The sequence below is a fragment of the Muntiacus reevesi genome, chromosome 2, assembly GCF_963930625.1.
Source record: "Muntiacus reevesi chromosome 2, mMunRee1.1, whole genome shotgun sequence".
NCBI lineage: Eukaryota > Metazoa > Chordata > Mammalia > Artiodactyla > Cervidae > Muntiacus > Muntiacus reevesi.
In genome coordinates this window covers 18,750,485-18,770,471 of record NC_089250.1, presented here as the reverse complement: position 1 = coordinate 18,770,471, position 19,987 = coordinate 18,750,485, and the positions used below count along the sequence as shown (strand labels likewise).

At 43.4% G+C, this 19,987-nt stretch overlaps 1 protein-coding gene across 12 annotated transcripts in view; it reads right to left on the bottom strand.

Moving 5' to 3' along the window:
* Window positions 1–667: 667 nt before the first annotated feature.
* PARD3 (par-3 family cell polarity regulator) overlaps window positions 668–19,987 on the bottom strand; it is a 553,895-nt gene continuing 534,575 nt past the window's right edge. For all 12 annotated transcript variants that reach the window (XM_065921047.1, XM_065921054.1, XM_065921051.1 and 9 more), the window contains 3 exons: window positions 18,836–18,956; window positions 9,090–9,217; window positions 668–2,711 (listed from right to left, as the gene is read on the bottom strand). In XM_065921047.1, coding sequence (XP_065777119.1) covers window positions 2,315–2,711; window positions 9,090–9,217; window positions 18,836–18,956 — 646 coding nt within the window. In that variant the 3' untranslated portion in view covers window positions 668–2,314. The remainder of the gene's footprint in view (window positions 2,712–9,089; window positions 9,218–18,835; window positions 18,957–19,987) is intronic.

Sequence of the window (19,987 nt, the reverse complement as noted above, 5' to 3'; positions counted from 1 at the left end):
ATTTAGTGTCAAGATGAGGGTAGCTATGACAACCAGCTGATGCTTGGCCCTCCTTGGGAGGGTATTTTGAACAGGTCTTTGCAAAGCCTGGCTTTTAGACAGGGACCCACTCAGGGATCTAGTACCCTTTGCTCCTTCAAAGCACCATACAAATGTTAACTAGTGTCCTTCTGGAAGAAAGAGCAAAGTCTCATTGTGTAATTTGAGAAATAAGAACTGGATCAGTTGAAAGTGGGCTTGAATTTGGACTTCACTCTGAGCTCCAGGTATACATGGCTAGGACTCAGTCAGAACATTCAGCCTGTCTAAATGGTCCACAGAGCAAAGGCCAGTGGTAGAACTCTTACTAACACATTGCTCTCTGTACAATAATTCTTTTATTTATTCTAGTGTATCATCAGCTCCTTCCATTCAGAATTTCCCAGCTACTCTGGGCAGCCCAGGCCTTCCAGTGGACTCATTAATTAGGTCCTTCTCTCTTCCTGGTCCCCTCTCTCCTCCGGTGTTCAAATAAACAATCAATCATCCATTTCCATGTTTGCACAAATAGAGACGAGGAAACTTTCAACTTTCTCTAACTATAGGGGGGGAAAAATCATATCTGTTAATAGACTTTTAAAAAACCCAGCTAGGAGAATTTTCACAGGAATACTAAAGAAACACAGAGAACAGGAAGAAATATGCCTTTTATTAGAAGTCTCGTATGTACAGGAAAGCTGTTCCTCACAGCACAGGGGAGGCTGTGAGGAAGAGCCGCTGTCATCAGAGGTCACCACGCTTGCACCGGTCACATCATTTCAACATTGCCACGCTCCGTGAACAAACAGAACCATTACACAGAGATGCAAAAAAGAGACGCAGGTACAGGGACGGACCCCTCACACATTTTCTAAAAACAAGTGGACACAAAAATACAATGTGCCAGTAAAAAAAAAAATAGGCATATCAGTACGTCTTTTTTTTTTTTTTCTTTTTGTTAACACACGATATGCTGAGCTTTCATCTCAAGCTTTTTTCACATCGGGATTCGCAGGCACTTTAGCAATCCAGCCATGGTTTACAACAGGATGTTCAGACCAACAGATGAGAAGATGGAAAGACGGGAGCAACCCAGGTCCTCATGACCCACACGTATGTTAATGTAGTGACACAAGGACGATCTTTCATTGTCCCTGTTTGGGGACACCAGAACGTCCTATGGGATGTGGGATGACTGTCCTCTTATTTGCCTTTTCTGTTTCATGGTAGAACTCTCTAGAAGCCTGATGGCATCACCAGGCAGGGAGATAGCAGGTGGATGAAGAGACAAACATCGATTCCAATCGACTTTAAAAGCCGGAGACAGCAGGTGAGATTTTGGAATCCCAAAATGAGTGTCTGCCTGATCTTTGTCCCATGCTATGCCCTTCTTGCCAACTCATCAAATAAAAACTAATTAAAAGGATGACTGGAAGGTACTGGGCCAGACGCTCATCCTGGGAGAATTCTTTCTCCAGCTATCGCCCCTCCACGTCGTGACACATACCGGACCGGTGGGCGAGCGGCCCCCTGCCCCCCCGGGGCTGATGCCTGTCTCCTATGTTCTCCCCGCATAGCTGTGATGACTCAACACATACATGAGGGAATAGAACTACACAAGGGTATTTATAAATGCAGAGAGAATGATCACATCACTGGTAACACTGAGTTATAAGGCAGTTACAAAAGGACCCCCCTGATAACCAGACAGTGTTGGAATATGGCTTAGCTTCTTTTAGATGAAGGAAATTCCCGTTACAAGGAGCTGAGAAAGAAAAGGGAAACCATACTGGTCACAAAGGGTTAAAAATGACTGTGCGGGGAAGTGCCACAGAGCCCCGATTTTCTGGTGTATGCCACCCACTTTCATCCACCAGAGATGGAGATGTCACCTCCTCTGAGAAATTCAAAGGGGAAAAAAAAAGAGGGATCAGCATCACCTGTGACTTCAGGATGATCTGTTGCCACAAGCTGCACAGGGCGGTAACACAAAGCCACGGGGTCTCCCAGGCTGGGCCAGGTCCCCAGCGCCCAAGAGATGAGGAGCGTAGGATGCCTTGAACAGGTGATTGTCACATGGCGGGAAATTCTTCCATGAAATAGACAAGTGAGACACAGTGGCAAAGACATTAAGGCCTTCCATCAAACTGCCCACACTGCTTAAAGGCACTGATACCAGCAACAGAAATACTCCGTAGTACCACCAGGGTGTTAAAAAAAAAACAACTCCCGAATACAAGTCTTCGTAGGAAAGTGTCCTTTATTGCATGACACGAAGCGTCCGCTCTGCTCCTGCTCAGGAATAGAAGGGCCTCCCTTTCTCGGGGGTCTGGAGTCTGTTCAGCCTGGCGACCTGAGACGGCGAGGGGGGCACGTCCTGCCGGAAGGGCCCCTTGGCAGGGATGTGACTGGGGTCCTGGACTTTCTTATACGAATCATAGTTGTTGAGCCCCTCGGGGGCCGGAGGTTGCTTCTTCATCTGCTGCTCCTTTCGCCTCTGCTCCTGGCGGAGCAGCTCCTGGGTCTCCAGCATGACCCTGGCGTTGAAGCCGTGCCCGCCCAGATAGCCGTTCCGGGAACCTTGGTAGCTTGAGTACCTGGGGTTCTCCTTGGCACTCTGGAAGCCTTCCCCGGGAGGGTAGTTCTGCTCCCAAGAATCCTGGGAGACAGAGCTGGCGTTCTTCCTGCTTTGCCTAGGAAGCAAAGCCCAAGGTGAGTGTGAGTGTTGGGAAAAGGGGAGGGAGGGAGACGAAGGGGAAGAATGAGGGGGTGGTGGTGTGGGAGCCAGAAGAGCATTGCTACATCTCAACAAACGTCACAGTGAGTCCTCTATAGATGAACCTTAAGTCATGAACTTTCAGACATGCAAGCGCGCATTCGTGGGTCCAATCACGTAAGTGAGTTCCCGGGTCCCGCGTACATTGTCATGTGCTTGCATCCTCTGTAAGTGGTTGCGCTTTTATGCACTTTACTGTGCAGTACTGTAGAGAGTACGGTAGTACAGTATCTTTACTCCAAGTCCAGGACGTACGCATACATCACTGGATTGTTTTGTCAAGAGAGCAGATAGAACTGAATGGAGCAAGGAACCAGAACCTGTGGCATCAATGTCAGGCATGAGTGAAACTGCAGCTTGCCCTCCGTCTCCGTTGCTGATGACCCTTCAGCTCCACCATCTCCCACCTCCTCTCCCTCCTCCCGTCACTAACTCTTCTTGCTTGTTCATTCCATGCCAGCCCCTGTATGCCAGCGGTCGTACTGGACTAATATAGTTTTCAAGGTACTGTACTCTAAGAGTAAAAATGTTTTCTTTATTTTCTGTGTTTGTTGTTTATGTATTATTTGTATGAAAAGTATTATAAACTTATTCCAGTATGGTACTATATAGCAAATTGGGTTAGTCAGGTACCTGGGCTAACTTTGTTGGACTTAACGAACGAACGGGACTTTCAAATGCACTCTTAGAATGAAATTCATTCATGTGTTCCCAGTAAGGGGATTTACTGTATTTGGCTTCAGCTGATTCTCAGACATTGTGATAGGAGCTGAAGGATGAAAACGTGACTGACTCCAGCAAGCTCAAGTCTGAGATAAGTCTGCATGGACAATGGCTGCAGAGGAGAGACAGCAAACAGAGTCCACAGCTACTCAGAAACAGGGTCTTCCTTCTGTGTCTGGGCGGGTGTGATCTGTTCTGCTTAGGGTAACAACATATCCTGCAATTTAGACTCATTGGCAGGATGCTCTATAGGGGTATTAGAGATTTGGCAGCTTCTGTACCAGCAATAATTGCTCGCTTTACAACATTACAATTCAATTCTAAACAAGCCAAACAAATATTTTACACAGCTGCCACCCTCATGCCAGAGATGCTAGCTAATATGAAGTACATGGAATGGATTACAATATGACTTCAGTTATGAAAGATTTAAGTCTAGACTCCTCTATGATTAAAAATGCAACAGGCAGTCCCTTAAAGCCCTAGCTTTCGAGTTATATATGTCAGCAACTGACAACCTCTGGAATACACGCTCATCAAGATTGCAGAACCTGGGTGTGTGAGGAGTAAGCACGATTTTCTGCCCATGGTATCCTCATCCAAGGCCAGGGCAACTTACTCATATTCTGTCACCCCGAGATGGGGAAATAAATCAGAGACCTATAGAAATTTCAACTTCTTATACTTTCTGCAATAAAGTTGCACATCATTTTCAGGAAACATTATTGTTTTGAAACATCTTTAATTTACTATCAGGTCTCTAGATGCTTTTATGAATTTACAATAAGATTGGCTATGATAAAGTAAAACAATTTTGTGCCAGAAAGACAGACATGCCCTAATTTTTTCGCCTTGAAAATGGAAGAGAGGGAGTGAGAATTGAGTCATAAAACAAAATATATTGCTCCATTTATCAATAAAAAAATGATTCGGTGACAGTATGTATTGTTCAGCCTTTCACATCAACACACACAACATGACAGAGTGTTCAAAAAGACTCGGGTAGGGGAAAAGTAAGGTCTATGCAACATTGGGTCCCCCATAGGAATTAAGCCATTTGCATTTCTGAACATTCAGACGTGCCATCAATATGGTTTGGAATGAAATCTGCCCATTTTCCATATGACCTAAAATGTAGTCAAGGGTATTCTCAATAAGGAAGATGAACTACTGTTCAGAATCATCTCTGGCAATGACTGTTTAATGATGAATTAAACAGTCTAAAGTATATTCATCCTTGTAATGGGAATCAGGCCATGGGTACAATCAACTCAGGCAAGAATCCTTAGATTTGATGGAATAGTTTATTTGCCTAAAGCACTGATTATCTCCACTTAAAGAGTCATAAATTAATCTGCTCAGAGCCGTGAATGATGGAAAGTGCCAGCATGAAACCAAGGGATTTGATATTAATCATGAAACTTTAATTAAAACAACAAACTTGTTACTGATGTTACAGCAACAACATGGGATTCTTTCATGGGTTAGCTATCAATTTAAGGATAACTGGAGATAAGCTTCTTCAATCTTGGTCCATGGGGATCCACTAGCCCTGTTCATCCTGGTCCCCAGCTGCACGAAGCCTGAGGCTTTGCTCCACATGGTCATGGACCAGAAGCTGAATCAGTCCAGGAAGGCAGAGTTTTTTTGTACTAGGACACATTGAAAATTCATTAACAGTTTGTTTGGGATGGAAATTATGAACGTGGGAAAAAGAATTTCTTGTAGCTAAAATTTTCTTCAGATTAAGCAGTTTGGAGAGAAGGAAGAAAACCTCCCAGAGGTTTGAAGTAAGACATGTGGGGAAAGTTCATACACACAGATGTGTACATGTGGACACATGTACATACATACACACACTACCTTGGAAAGGAAGCTAGTGTATCAGCAAGCTCTTGATTAAAGAACAGGACAAGAAATGAGCAGGTTGTAGAGAAACACGAGAAAGCAGCAGACAGTAAGTTTCCTCCACGTACTGGAAGATGAGGCACGAGGCACCGTGGGAGACCAGCTGGGTGCCCCAAGGGCATAGATCCAGCCCTGGGTCTGCACGAGCAGCTGTGAGCCTGGGAGGGTTCTCAGGCTCTCTAAGAACCTCAGGGTTCTCAGGGCCTCAGGCTCAGGTGGGCTACTCTGGGCTCAGGTGGCTTCATCAATGCAACAGGCTGAATCTCTAATCTCATAGGATTATGGGGAGAAAAAAAAAAAAAAATCCCATCTGTAAAATGCTCACAAATGTGTAGCATATGCAGGTCATGGGTGATCAATCAGTGACTTTGCCTCCAATGATTAGGCTCTGAGTTTTGGGGGAGCATCTTTCTGACCAAGGAAAAAAAATAAAAAGATTACCATTTTGTCCTTTGGGATGGAAGGGTTGGTAGAGATCAAGGAACAAAGAAAGGCACCAAAGACAAACTGGAGAACCTTCACTTGGAGAAGCAACTCACAAACACGTCCCAGAGTGAGAACCAGAAGCAAGCCTTCCACTGTCCCAGGGTTGCTCAAAGGCTACCAATTACACAGGAGTAACAAAGCATCATTCCTCCCAGTGAATCTCTTTACAACCAATACACAGGTTTGTTGGGTCCTGGAATGAGCTTGTTGGAGACGCCTGAGGCCACCTAAAGCCCACACCCTGGTTTGGCAATAATTGCCTCTTAGTGATTATGTCTGAAGACCACCTTCACGTAGAGGACACCCAGAAAAGCTCCCGCACCTGAGGAAAGCTGTCAGGCATCACGTTGAGGAGGACACAGAAGGATGAAGACAGACAGACCTGGGCTGGCAAGGTGACAAACAGTGGAGACATGTAATAAATGGGCCTGGTGGGAGACTGAGTCAGGGCATGGAGACATAACCAGGAAGCAAGGCAGATGAGCAAGAAGCCACCAATGGCAGGAGGAAACATGGAGGGGAAGCGGACGGTGGGGCAAAGGAATAAAGTAAAACATCCCCAAAGGGTCTTGAACACACATTTTTTATCAGTGACTATGACCCAACCTACTTCTACTGCTCAGATTTAGAACTGCCTTTTGGATACTAGAACTTCTATGGTAGCTCAGACTGTGAAGAACCTGCCTGCAATGCAGGAGACCTGAGTTCGATCCTTGGGTTAGGAAGATCCCCTGGGGAAGGAAATGGCAATCCCCTCCAGTATTCTCAACCTGGAGAATTTCATGGATAGAGGAGCCTGGTGGGCTATAGTACAGGCAGTTGCATAGAGTCGGACATGACTGAGCGCCTAACACTTTATGACACTTTGGATACTAAGGAATAAAGCTAGAAATTTTAAAAAGGATTTGAAAAAAGAGAGTAAAACAGAAAAAACAAAACTAATTTAGGAATTAAAAAAAAAATCCGCTTCCAGTTAAGAATTGAGTGTTGGGCCGCTCAGGTCTCCTTTCCCCACTGATCTCACGTTACCACCTGGCTAGTGTTTCTCACTGACATTTCACAGCGGAACCTGAATTCAGCCTATAGGTTTCCCTAATCACAGCAAGACTTTACAAACCCCTCTGGCACGTATATAGCCCTCTAATTCAAACCACCTCATCTAGCATGCCTGATCCCAAGTCCTGACCATTTGTTTTCTTTTATGCTCCACTTTGCAACTGAACTCTGTGTGTGTGTGAAATCTTTTTGGTATCAAATGCCACGGCGACTTGTTTAGACCAAACTCTGTCAATTGTCCATATCCAAAGAGCAGAGGTCAAGTGTCTTTGAAAAATATCACATGTCAGAAACTGGGATTTGCTTCCAGTTCATGAGGGTCACAGCCCCCCTCAACCTCCCTCCAGCCTCTAGCTGAGTGAGGTGGCTCTGTAAGGAACCAAGCTGCCTGCAAGACCCCGAGTTTCTAATTTCCTCAATCAGAGGTGCACGTGGAGGAGTTACGGTTGACCCTTGAACTGTGTGTGTTCGATCGCATTAGTCCACTTATACGTGGGTATTTTCCAATAATGGATACCTCAGGACAACACGTCTGTGGTTGGTTGAATCTGAGGATACAGAGAAGCCATGGATGGAACCATGGATATGGAGGGCCGACTACAGTAAGTCCCCTACATACAAACGGGTTCCGTTCTGACAGCATGTTCACGAGTCCAATTTGTTCGTTAAGTCCAACAAAGTAAGCCTAGGTACTCAGCTAACACAATTGGCCCTATAGTGCTGTACTGGAATAGGTTTATAATACTTTTCACATAAATAATATATAAAAAAACACACAAAATAAAGAAATCATTTTAAATCTTACGGCACAGTACCTTGAAAAGTACAGTAGCTTAGTACAACAGCTGGTACACAGGGGCTGGCATGGAGTGAACAGGCAAGAAGTTATTGACGGGAGGAGGGAGAAGGGGCGGGAGATGCTAGAGCTGAAGGGTCATCAGCAACAGGAGATGGAGGGCAAGCTGCAGTTTCACTCAAGCCTATTGTTGATGGACCACATGTTTGCATCTTTGCACAGCTTGAAGATTTGTATGTAGGGGACTTACTGTAAAAGTTATATGCAAATTACCACACCCACCCCACCCCCTACACACACACACCTGTACTCTCTAAAAGGAGTGAAGCGGGTGTAGAAGTCGACCAGCCCCACACGCCTAAACTCACGGCACTCTTTCTTTTTAAGGTTTCTACTTTTATCCTATCCGCACAGAGTAAAACGGCTAACCAGAAGGGAGCTGCAGTTGATCAAAGGGCAAGTTCTGGTTCTTAGGGGATCACTGACTGATGGCAGTGGTCCCGTGGCAGCAAGCCTCAGGGCTATGGAATCACAGGTGCTTCAGAGGAGACGTGGGAGGGAGGCATGGGGTGGGGTGCAGGAGAGGGTTAGCGGTGGACACGCAGAGGGGTGCACCAGGACAAAAGGATCGGTTTGGAGGACCGAACAGATTTGGAAGGTGAGCAGGAGAAACCCGGTGGAGGCACCTGCGTCTCCTTGTCCTCTTCCCGAGGAAGGAGCCCCAGGTCTACTCCCATCTTCCCGCCAGGCCCTCCCACACCCGTCCCTCCTCCTACCCTTCCCGAGTCCTGGACATTTCTCTTCTCACTTCTTCTCACACACTTTATGAGAGCTCTCCCCCATCCCTTAAAAAATAATCTCAAACACAACTAAAATACAGGAAGCCAAACATTTGGCCAAGAAGACCATAGCCCCTTGAGCTTTTATACTAGTTACACCTGTCCTTTTGGAGAACTCTAGATTTACGAGGTCCATTTATGCTAGTTACCCCTGAGTCATGCAAAGTAAAAGTTCTCTTTCCATTTCTCAGTGGAGAATCTGCCTCCGGCCCCACGGGAGGTTGCAGAACAAACACCAGATCCCAGGTCTGACTCCTAAGCCCCGTCCTTGCGGGGAGCAGGTCACTTCACTTCCCAGGAGGGAGCTGTCAGCTGGGGATGCTGGCATCTCCTGAAACACCTTCCTGCCTGGTCCCCCGGCCAGGTAAGCCACGGTTCCCACCATTTAAGAGCGGCTCCTCGGAGGTGGAAAAGCCAGTGCATTGGGAAGGAGGGATTTCCCCAGGGACAGGGACGGGGCGTGGGGGCTGTGGGGTGTGGCTCTTACCGGGGCAGCGAGCTGTACTGGCGCTGGGCCTGCTGGAAGCTCTCGCGCTCCTCCTGCCGCTGCCGCTGCACCTGCACCTCCACCGACACCGAGTGCCGCCCGCTCTGCGCTGACGGCCTGGAGTTGGGCTGCAGGAGAGAACGCAGCACAGGTCACGGAAAGGAGCTCGAATAGCACGGGACTCGGTGACTGTTTCAGTTCTCAGAGACTGACATAGAAACAACATGTGACTTCCATGAGTTTTTTAAAAATCAGGTGCAGCTTTCTCAAGAGGCACCCTTTTTGGTCTTGTCAGCCCCAAATACCCCATCACCCTAAATTTTAATTACGGCCTTAGGATGGTTTAAAATTGAGAGATCCACCTTTCTAGTCTGCCTAGTGAGGCTTGGTAAATACAGACATTAGACACTAGTTTACATCCCTTGCATAGACAGCAAACACAGGGGAGCGACCCTGCTCCGAAGACTAAGATAGTTTGTGGGAAGCTGCCGTACAACACAGGGGGCACAGCTCGATGCCCTGTGATGACCTGGAAGGGCAGGGTGAGGCGGGGAAGGGAGCCAGGAGGGAGGGGACAGATGTATACACATGGCTGAATCACTGCCTGTAGCACAGAAACTAATACAGCACCGTAGAGCAACTATAGCCCAATTTTAAAGGTGCCAAAAATATAAATATTTGCTTCAATAACTCACAACAGTGGGAAAGTCCCAGGCTGTACCCTGGAAGGTTGGCCATGCTGGTGAAGCTTTCAGTAGTTACGCATCTTAGTCTAGCAGTAGGATGCAATGTGGCTGATTTTCCTTTTGTTAAAGAACGACAGTTAAATTTTGAACTGAGATTAGCTGAAACTAGGCATAGTTCACCATATACAGGTCTTCTAATCCACCGTGGTAGCCACATGTGAACAGAATAGCTTATCCAAAGAATAAACCTGCAAGCTAATAGTTCCTGGGATTGGTTGTGAAATAATACACTTTGCTTTAGATATTAAGAAATGGCATTGTTACCCAGGTTAATTATATGCTACAGAGGAACAGTCAATCCTTCTGGCTAAACACTTCATGCAGCAGGTCGTCTGCTGATAGCTGCCGCTGACCGGAACCAGATTCTGGGGGAGTGTATGGTGCTGGACCATTGTGCGTGCTTTAGCTTCGAACCAATGGCTTTGAGCTCACCTTCATGATCTAGCATTTTGAAAGCAGCTCCACTCACAATAGGCAACGATGCCTCTAACTTTACAAACACCCGTCATAGCCATCAATGGCACGCACTCTTAAGTAACCCTTTTTGGCACTCACCAACCTCTCTCCCCTTTGAGTTATGCAACATTGTGCAATAGGTTTATTCCAAACAAAGAACGTCTGTGATAAACAAGTTATTGACTTTTTCTTTTTAGAGCTGAAAGCCAATAGCAGACTTGGACTCGATAATCACTTTCTAAAATAATATGAGTCTCAGCACTCATTTGGAGCCTAGAAAGATAACACGTAGGCTTGTTCCTTAAAGAGTGGCTCCTCTGGTGCCTTTTGTGCAAAGAGAAAGGCAGTAACCTCTATTGTCCCCTTTCTGCCTGGCCAGCATACCCCATTTGTTGGTAAGCAATAATGAAGCAATATGCAGGACAAAATTTCAAAGCATATGGGCATCGTCAGCGAGCATATTAAAAATATCCCGATACAAAAATAATATGTGAAGAGATTAGACTTTACGATACCCCAGTCTCTCCTAGTGGATGTTTATAACCACACACATTGGAACAAATGTGTGTTCGGAGACCCACTCCACAACACGGTTCAAATAACATCCGTGGTGCCTTCAGTAAAGAAAACATGTTGCTGAATGAGTTCTGCTTATGCAAACAAAGCATGAAGCAATTGTTCATCAACAACATTAAGGAGACAAACAGTTTCTTCCATGACCCTGGACGAGGCTGGCCCAGAACAGTGCTGGGGTGATCTGTTGTTGGTAGGGAGCCCGGGAAAGTGCCAATGGACAGGAAAAGTGAAGCAAGAAAATATGCCTTCAAAAAGAACCCCATTTTCGTTTCCTTTACACTCAGTCTAAGCTACACACATGTGTCAAACAGTCTTGAAAGACCTGGCATTCTGCTGCAAGATTTACTAACCAGCTTTTCAAGCTCACGCTGTTCTGTGACATGCTGCTTGTGGAGTTGTGAAAAGAAAATGCAAGGTCTTGTAGAAATTTCAGGTGTATTTTTAAGTTGCTTCTCCCAGAGGCCTGAAAATTTGATACTGATGGAGGGAAGAAAAAAAGTTGAAGGGCTTTGTGTCTTCTGGAAAACACTCTGTGTTTTCTGGGACTGTTCACCTCCAACCTTATCAGTGGCATATCTCAGTGCATCTGGAATGAAATTATCATCGAGTGGGATCTGAAAACTTAGAATGAGGGAAGGAGTCTGGAATCAGCAAACTGACAGATTTCATTGTTTGCTTCTCTCTGATGAAATACACACCCCAGCCTTGCTATTAATATTTTACTCTCTCTCTTCAGGTTATTAGAAAGAATCACCCTTATCTTTAGGATGAAAGTTGACTGGGTCACAGATTTCCAGGGAGATTGTGTGCATGATGGACCCAGAGCAACAGCAAAAGAAGTTCATCCTGGCCAGTTCTCTACTTGGGCTGCATCAAAAATAATTGGATTCATGATTTCAATGAAGATCTCATAAAAATGTGAATTGTAGAAATGGATTACCACCAGGAACCCTGACTTTAAGACATTGGAGTTTTGTGGTTTCCATCCCAATGGCAGAAATAGAATGAAACAGCAGAAATAGAAATATCTAGAGTCCAAAATCACAAAAATAAAGACAGAAACGAAGAAAGAGATCATGTGTAACCCCAACGAGAAGGGCATGTTTTCAGATAAAACAGTATCAGCGACATTTAAATGACAAAGTAGCATCTATATGGGGAAACATACAGGCAAAGCATAATTGTGATGATTCTAGAGATTCACCAGATAACAAGACAGCAGCTCTGTTTTAAGAGAGCAAATTATAAATAACCCTGGCCTTGTTTGTGATGAAACTGGTGACAAGCAATGACCTTTTAAGGAAAAAAAATAGCCAAGGTTGCCACAGCCATAATAATGATAGAGGTTGTAAGACAGAAGTAAATACATGATTATCTCTTACACAATATGCTGGAGAACCACAGATACGTGACTGTCTTCATGGCTTATGTTTAAAAACCACCAGTCAAGACTATGCAGGTTGCTTTTGTAAATGAGCTGTAAAGTACTGGTGTTTATCATGATTATGAAGAGCTACTATTTATATTATATTAAATAATTACATAAAACTTTGAAAGCTGCACAATTTCGGTATTACTTACTAGCGTAGAACAGAATGTGAAAGTCTCTTCTGTGTACTATTTCAGTAAATTAAGAAATGCTTCAGCAGTTCTCTCCATTAAGTAAAACCATCCTTATTTTTCCAAATTAAAAAAGACACTACAGAAAAATAAAAATACAAAGCCCAAACTGTTAATGTACTAAAGAAAGAACAAAAATAAATATACACCTTACAAGTTTCAGAACTGATCAGAACTAGGTAATATCATAAGACTTTTAGAGCTTCATGTAAAAAATGTGCCTCATGAATAAAATTCATTAGTTCTATTAACATGTACATAAAGCATTTATTAATTTTTAAATACATTAATTTTTCTTCTTATAGATAAGAAAAAGCAGGTAAGGATATGTGTGTGTGCTTTTGTATGTGTTCATGCATACACATATATGTAATAGTCTTACAAGTGATTGTTTGGGGGAGGGTTTTCTACTTAAATTATGAATAACAAAAATTTTCAGTTCTGTAGTGACCTAGAAGGGATAGCTGTGGGGAGTGGGAAGGGGTATGTGTGTACATACAGCTGATTTATGTTGTTGTACGGCAGAAACTAACACAATATTGTAAAGCAGTTATTAAAAAAAATTTTTTTTTTCAAATTTTCACATATGTCCAGGGCATGGAGAGAAAGCAAAAATAAAATACAAAAAATCTGTGTGCTTTGGATGAAAACCTGTGATGAAGATGATGAAGACAATGAAGATGACAATGATAACACAAAGAACAATGTTATCCCTTGAGATTTAAAGTTCTCGCTTTAGCATTCAGATATACTGTGATCCTAGTATGAATTCCATGTTCTGATAACAAAAGGTCACTGAATCATGTTAAGGGCGTACGTTTTTGACTCTGTTTAAAAGTGGCCATTGCTAACATTGGTAAATGATTTTTCATTGTGGACTTAATTGCCAACTTCTAATCCCAACAAAGTTAACTTTTGTCTCTGGATTCTATCTTCCCAGCCCTCCTCCCCTCTACCCATCACACACTGTACTGACACACAGCTATCGATTGAACTCTGTGGGTTCTGAATGTTGAAAAGCTTAATTGCTACTAATGATGTGAGTAATGGCTGAAAAATGGCAGTGCATACCAATTTCCCTCATCAAGATTTTATAAATATGTGTTTTGGTCTTAACACACTATTTGTCTTCTTCTCATCTTTCCCAACCAGGGCTGGGGTCTGGTTTCCCGTCTGAATCAGCAGATAGGTTGAAAATAAAGGAGCAGCCCTCCAGCGTCGCTGATGGGAGGCAGGCAGCCTCACGCACTTCTCCACCAGAGGGCTCCTTGGGTATTACAGCCCTTGGGTCATGGGACTCCAAGAAAGAGGGCTGCTCTGCAGCAGCGCAGGGACACCCTTCCACGGCTCCAGGGCACCCCTTTGCTGCAAGAATGGCTCCCTCCAGGTGGATTTCCAAGGGAGGTGACGGCCACCCAATGTGAACTGGAGTCAAACTCCACACAGTAAGACTGTCAACTAAGAAGGAATTTCCTGAGTCCAGGCGTGGAGGCCCACTAGAAGGGGGTGACAACAGACGCCTTTAAAGTCTTAAGAAAGAGGAAGACAAAAAAGAACCATCATTTCCTCAAACTCCCCCGGTCCAGGGAAGGCAGTCTAGGGGTGTAGGATGGCTGTGCAGTCTGACCAGCCCTCTAATTAAAGCAGGTGAGACACTAAAATGTTAAGAGGAGCCAATAAAAGTCCAAGGTAGGGACTGCCCTGATGGTCTAGTGACTAAAACTCTGTGCACCCAATACAGGGGTTCTGGATTGAATCTCTGGTCAGGGAACTAGATCCCACAGGGGCAACTAATGACCCTGCATGCTGCAACAAAGATGGAAGATCCCAAGTGCTGCAACTAAGACCCAGCACGGCCAAATAAATAAATAAACACTTAAAATAGAAGTTTCTTTAAAATCAAAAGTCCAAAGTAGGAAAATGAAGAAAGGAGCAGCTTTTGTTTTATTTAAGGACAGACAGCTAGGAAGAAAGCTTGGGGGAGAAGAGGATTTTCACATTGTGGAGGATCAATTTTCTATCTGAAGGACTAAACTGCTTTCAGCCCCTACCCACCCAGGATGGAAAGGATTTAGCAATAGAGCTATTAAAGGCTCCATTATCCCATCCATCACCCGTCTCAGTCAGTGAGTCTGCTTGTGGGCAACAGTCAGGTATCTGCAAAGTTTTAACAGCATACTGTACTTAGGTCTGCAGCCTGCAGTTTAATTCTTTTAAAAGCAACACGCTAAGTCCTGTCCATATCTGAGCTCTGTGATAATAACCCTAACCTCAGCTATTGTTCCATTATCTTAAGAAAGATTTAAAGCAACTTGCTGCTTTATTTATGCTGCACCTGGCACTACGTGGGGAAGAAGTTGCTTTTCCTGCTTCTTCTTCTTTTACTCAACTTGGGAGATAACTCACTTCAATTATGGAGCTAAGGAAATTTTCTAGGCCTCTGCTCATCTAAAGACCTTTTGTGCCAAAAATCAGTGCCCTCCAGCCCAAATGTTATTTTGAACAAAAGCCCGGGAACAGGTGCACTCTGTGCTGCTAGAGTCAAGAGAACATTTTGAAAAATGGAAGAGTTAAAAAGGACCACTTGGAGGAATTTTCTGTAGCATCTCTCTCTGTGTGTGAAGTCTTTGGCTTGGGTATTTTTCTGTATGATACATCTGACTGCACTGCACGTGTGGGCATTTCCAACAAGCAGGACAATTTCAGCTAATATGGTCTAAGCTGTACCCACAGTTTGAAGATGTGCTTATGGTTCCTTAACACTAAAATGATTACAAACAGTTCCAGTAGGTGAGATCATGGTTTCATCTTTTCCAAATACAGTGATCTTTCAAGGTCAGAATATATATGAGAAGAGAATAAACAGTCCAAAATACTCAAAACTCTTTTTGTAAAACAGATAATAAATACCATAGACCAAGCTACATTCTGAACAACTGAGCAGCTCTTCCTAAGGCAACAACGAGAATTGGTATGAAAATTAACACACTACATAGACTTACAGTCACTGGAAGCTCATTTACCTGATCTATAGAATGGGGAATACCCAGCAAGATCCCAACTGTTTGAAAATGAAAAAATAAATAAATAAATAAAAAGTCAACTTTTGACCCACAATTTAGGAAATTATTCCATTCCCAAGGTAATCAGCCTGTCATGCAAATAATCCCCTGCTCAATAGGAAAAGACCCTATTGAGCCAAGCCAAGTGGTCCATCTGAAGTTGCTATGGCACTTCTGATACACAATAATTTGGTCTATGAACTTCAGTAGTTGAGCTTCCTAATGTATAAGATAGTCTCAGATTTCTAACATGATTGCTCATATTCAATAGGCAACATAGAAATATATGCCAAAATGTTCATGTCCTACATTAAAAAGAAAACTTACAAAGATATCAAATGGATACCAAATTGTTGCCACATCTCTCAGTACAAAACTTCTAGAGCTAAGGAGTAGGAAATGCTTATTTCGCTTCCAACAAACGTGTATAGCTTGCATGTGGACATGATGTTACTATCCAGAAATAATTCCAATTAATTTTAGGTCCCAAAGATGGGCTCCTCTGTTTCTCAAAGTTATATATTTGAAATATCTTCCAACTTCAAAGATGTGTTCCTTCAAGCTTTTTGTGTACAGCCACAACTAATTTGGGTGTGGTTCCCTTGTGTTCAAATGTCCCTGCTTTTCCCTACCAAGACTGCATGCAGCATTCCTTCTTTTGTATCAACTCGATTCTAGGATTCTAAGGGCTTTCTTTCTTTGTTTTCCCGAGCCAAACATAATAATAAACAGAACATAATGAACACTCAAGAAATTTGATGAGTTAAATAATTAATTTTAGAATAAAACATGCTGCTTGGAAATTCACATGCCCAGGGAAAGCAAAATGGCACAACGCTGCCCCTGCTGGGCTGAAGCTCTATAGAGCTGGGGGTGTGAGAACCATTTCCACATGCCTATCCCTTCAGGTTGCACTGGCCTCATTCTTCCTTTCAGCACATTTGTGAAAACATACATAGTTAAGGATGTTTATCCCACAACACAAAGAGGTCTGCTTTAAGAAGCCTAACAGGACTAGGCTGAGTCATTAAGCCCAACAATAGAAGTAAATGAACATAATTCCATCCTGTTGCTACATGGGAATGACTCATTTTACTCACCATCTAGGAAAATAAACTACATATTATTAATAGTGATATTGTTGCAGAGGACAATTAGATTTTCATAGGTGTTTACGTGTTTTATAACCTCTTATATCAGCTACCATTGATTTCTTCCAGGATGCAGTTCACATATTGTCTCTTCTAAGGCCCTCATCTTCCTCACCTGTACCAAGGTAAGGTCCTTCAAACTGGGATGACTTCTCCAATTTTCCCTTCTTTCATTTATAAAATGAACCATCTACAAACTCCAACTTGATCACCAAATTCCAGATCATAATGTCTAGGGTTGCTGGGTTTCTGGCTTTGTGTGGAGTGTACTAACCATGCTGGATTTTAGGTCCAAAGAGGACCTCAGCAATGATCTAAACTCTGGAGCAGTGCTTCTCACAGATGGTCCATGGATCACACTTGGAGAAGCTCTGAACCATGGCTGCAGTCACCTGGGTCCATGGAGACCTCTGTATGCAACCTGAGGAGCTCTACTGATATCTGCTTTACACACCCAGCTTCCTTTTAAATGTTTATTCTAACAAAAGGTTTAGTAAGTGACACTCAATCAGCTACTCTAATCCCCTTGGTTTACAAATAAGAAAACTGATGCCTGGAGAAAAACATTAAAATTATTTTCTGACCTGGCTAGTGGGCCAGCATTCTGTTCGATACCATCCACGTTCAGACTTTCCAACTAGCGTGGAACGCTCCTACCATCTTCCCGCCTTCGTCTCTCCTTCCCTACAATGTGGCCACACTCAGTTCTATGCCAGCCTTTTCTCATTCTCCCAAATATTGAGTGTAATCATATTCCCGACACAGTGAACTGAACTCATTCACTTTGGGGACCCTAATCACTGCTGTGCTTTAGGAGTTTACATGCATGGATGGGACACCTTTGATCCCAACACCATCCAGATGTTCCAAGACTCCAAAAGCACACTCTTTGGACCACAGCCTCCTAGGCTTCATAATCCTAGACTACTGATACCCCACCCCAACTCCAGAATCCTCCCAGGCTATCAGGGTAACACCTCCCTGAGCTGCACTGACCACCTGCCCAGATGGGGCAGCGCTTCACCAGCATCCTCCCCAGGCTCACCTTCCTTGACTTTCTGCCATGTCTGTCTTGCCATTCCTCATTATGGAATTAATCTAAAAAATTATTTTTCTAACTAACAAGGTCCTACTACATTGAACTCTATTCAATATCCTGTGATAAGCCATAATGGAAAATAATGTTAAAAGAATGTATAACTGAATAATGTTCTGTACAGGAGAAATGAACACAACACTGTAAATCAACTCTACTTCAATAAAATAAATTAAAAATAATTATTTTCCTGTTCTCAGCCCTTTAAGAGTTGTTGGCTATGATCCCACCACCATGTGGACTAGACTTAACTAATACTTTACTTCAGCTAGATTTTCCTGCCTCCAGAAGCCTATTTACTCATTTCTAATTGATTCTCTCCCTCAAGTTTTCAAGGAGTCTTCACAATTCCCATCACCTTGAACCCCCAAATCTGCTTCAACACCTCCCATCTACACATGGGCTATCATCTCTAAGACAAAACACAAGATCAGAGCTCAAGTCTGGGGCTGGATTGGGGAGGATTAATTAGCCTGCCACACTGTGGAATCTGGACTTATCTTGGGGGCACTGAGAAGCCCATTCAAAAACTTTGCTGTAGAAAGACCACTCTGGAGGCTTTGGGAAGAAGAAATGGAATTGAGCTACAGGCAGATACACGGTGGGGGTTCAACAAATACACATAGGGGATGGGGGCGAATCAAGAATCTCTAAATACTGTACTTTGTGCAGAGTAGATACACCATAGATACAGAGAACTAATTTATTTAGGCTCTGATTCTCAGAAAAATGTATACAGAAAATATTTAGTAAACTTTAAAAAAGGCATAGTTGCGAGTCAGAATATTCCTGCTGTCTTGTCATCAGGCAAACGAAACCTATTATGCAATGGACAGATGGTGCAACAAGATATAAAATGAAATTAGCAATGATGAAACCCAGAAGGAAATGAGGAAAAAGGTCAATATGCTAAAGGTCAAAGGAATTTGGCTCCATCTCGTCTCGTTTTGTAAAGGTCTGAGGTCACAGCTATTAATGGCTTTTACTGCAGGGAAGTTGTAGGACTTCCTACAACTGTGTAGAGGCACCAGACACTCACCCAGGGTTGTTCAAAGCTATAGGTACGTCGCCGATCCTCCACGTCTTCATCCTGTTTCGCTTGCTGAAATTCTTGCCGGAGACGCTGTATCCGATCATGGTTGCTAGGAGTTGATCTGTTGCTGAAAGACAAAATGGGCAACAATGAACACTCTTCAGAAATACAATCTGTGGATGGCAGTTACTAGAGGAAAAATGGCAACTTGCTGTGAAATGGTGCTGTTTGGGAGGAAGTGAAATTTTAAGACCATATCTAGGCATTTCAAATATGTGTTCATTTTGTTCTTATGATTAAGACTTATGGAGGTGATTTCAGGCAGATATTCAAGACGGTGAGCAGTATTTTTAGACATTCCTTTTTTACGCAGTTCTTTAAAAGCCTCATTTCCTCTGTAATCTGGTAAGGTGTTGGCAACAACAATAGTTTAGAAAGGACACTGCATGAAAAATCATAAATACCAAGATCCTCTACCTTCTTGGAATAAGACACAGTGCCTCTGGGCTGTGGCTTCTTTGTATACAGAAAGTGCACATAAGAATTCCTTCTGCTCTAAATATCACAGTTGTAACAATCAAGTGAGATAATCCCATACATTATAGCCTCACAAACATGCAGTATTATTTACATAATGCCATTATATGACGTTCTTATTTATGAGTTATCAAAGGTCTAAACACAAAAGTTCACTCTCACAGCATAAACAAAAGACAGCTTAAAAACAACTTCAGGTGGTAGTTGAATTGAATCAATAAGTTAATAATATTGTTGCCTTCATTTTGATAACTTTGAATTCTGTTTTATCCTCACAGAAAGCTTATAAGATAGGTGCAGAAGGTAGTATTTCATACACACACGCATACACACACACGATATAAACTGCCATTCAGAGAAGATAAGTAACTTGTTTCCAGTCTTTCCCTGGCCAGTAGGGAAAGCTGAGACTAGAATTCAGAATTTCCTAGCCACTCTCAGACAGTGAAGAATCTGCCTGCAGTGTAGGAGAACCAGGTTCGATCCCTAGGTCAGGCAGATCCCCTGGAGTGGAGCATGACAACCCACTCCAGCATTCTTGCCTGGAGAATCCCTCGGACAGTGGAGCCTGTCAGGGACCCTACAGTCCATTCAGTTCAGTCGCTCAGTCGTGTCCGACTC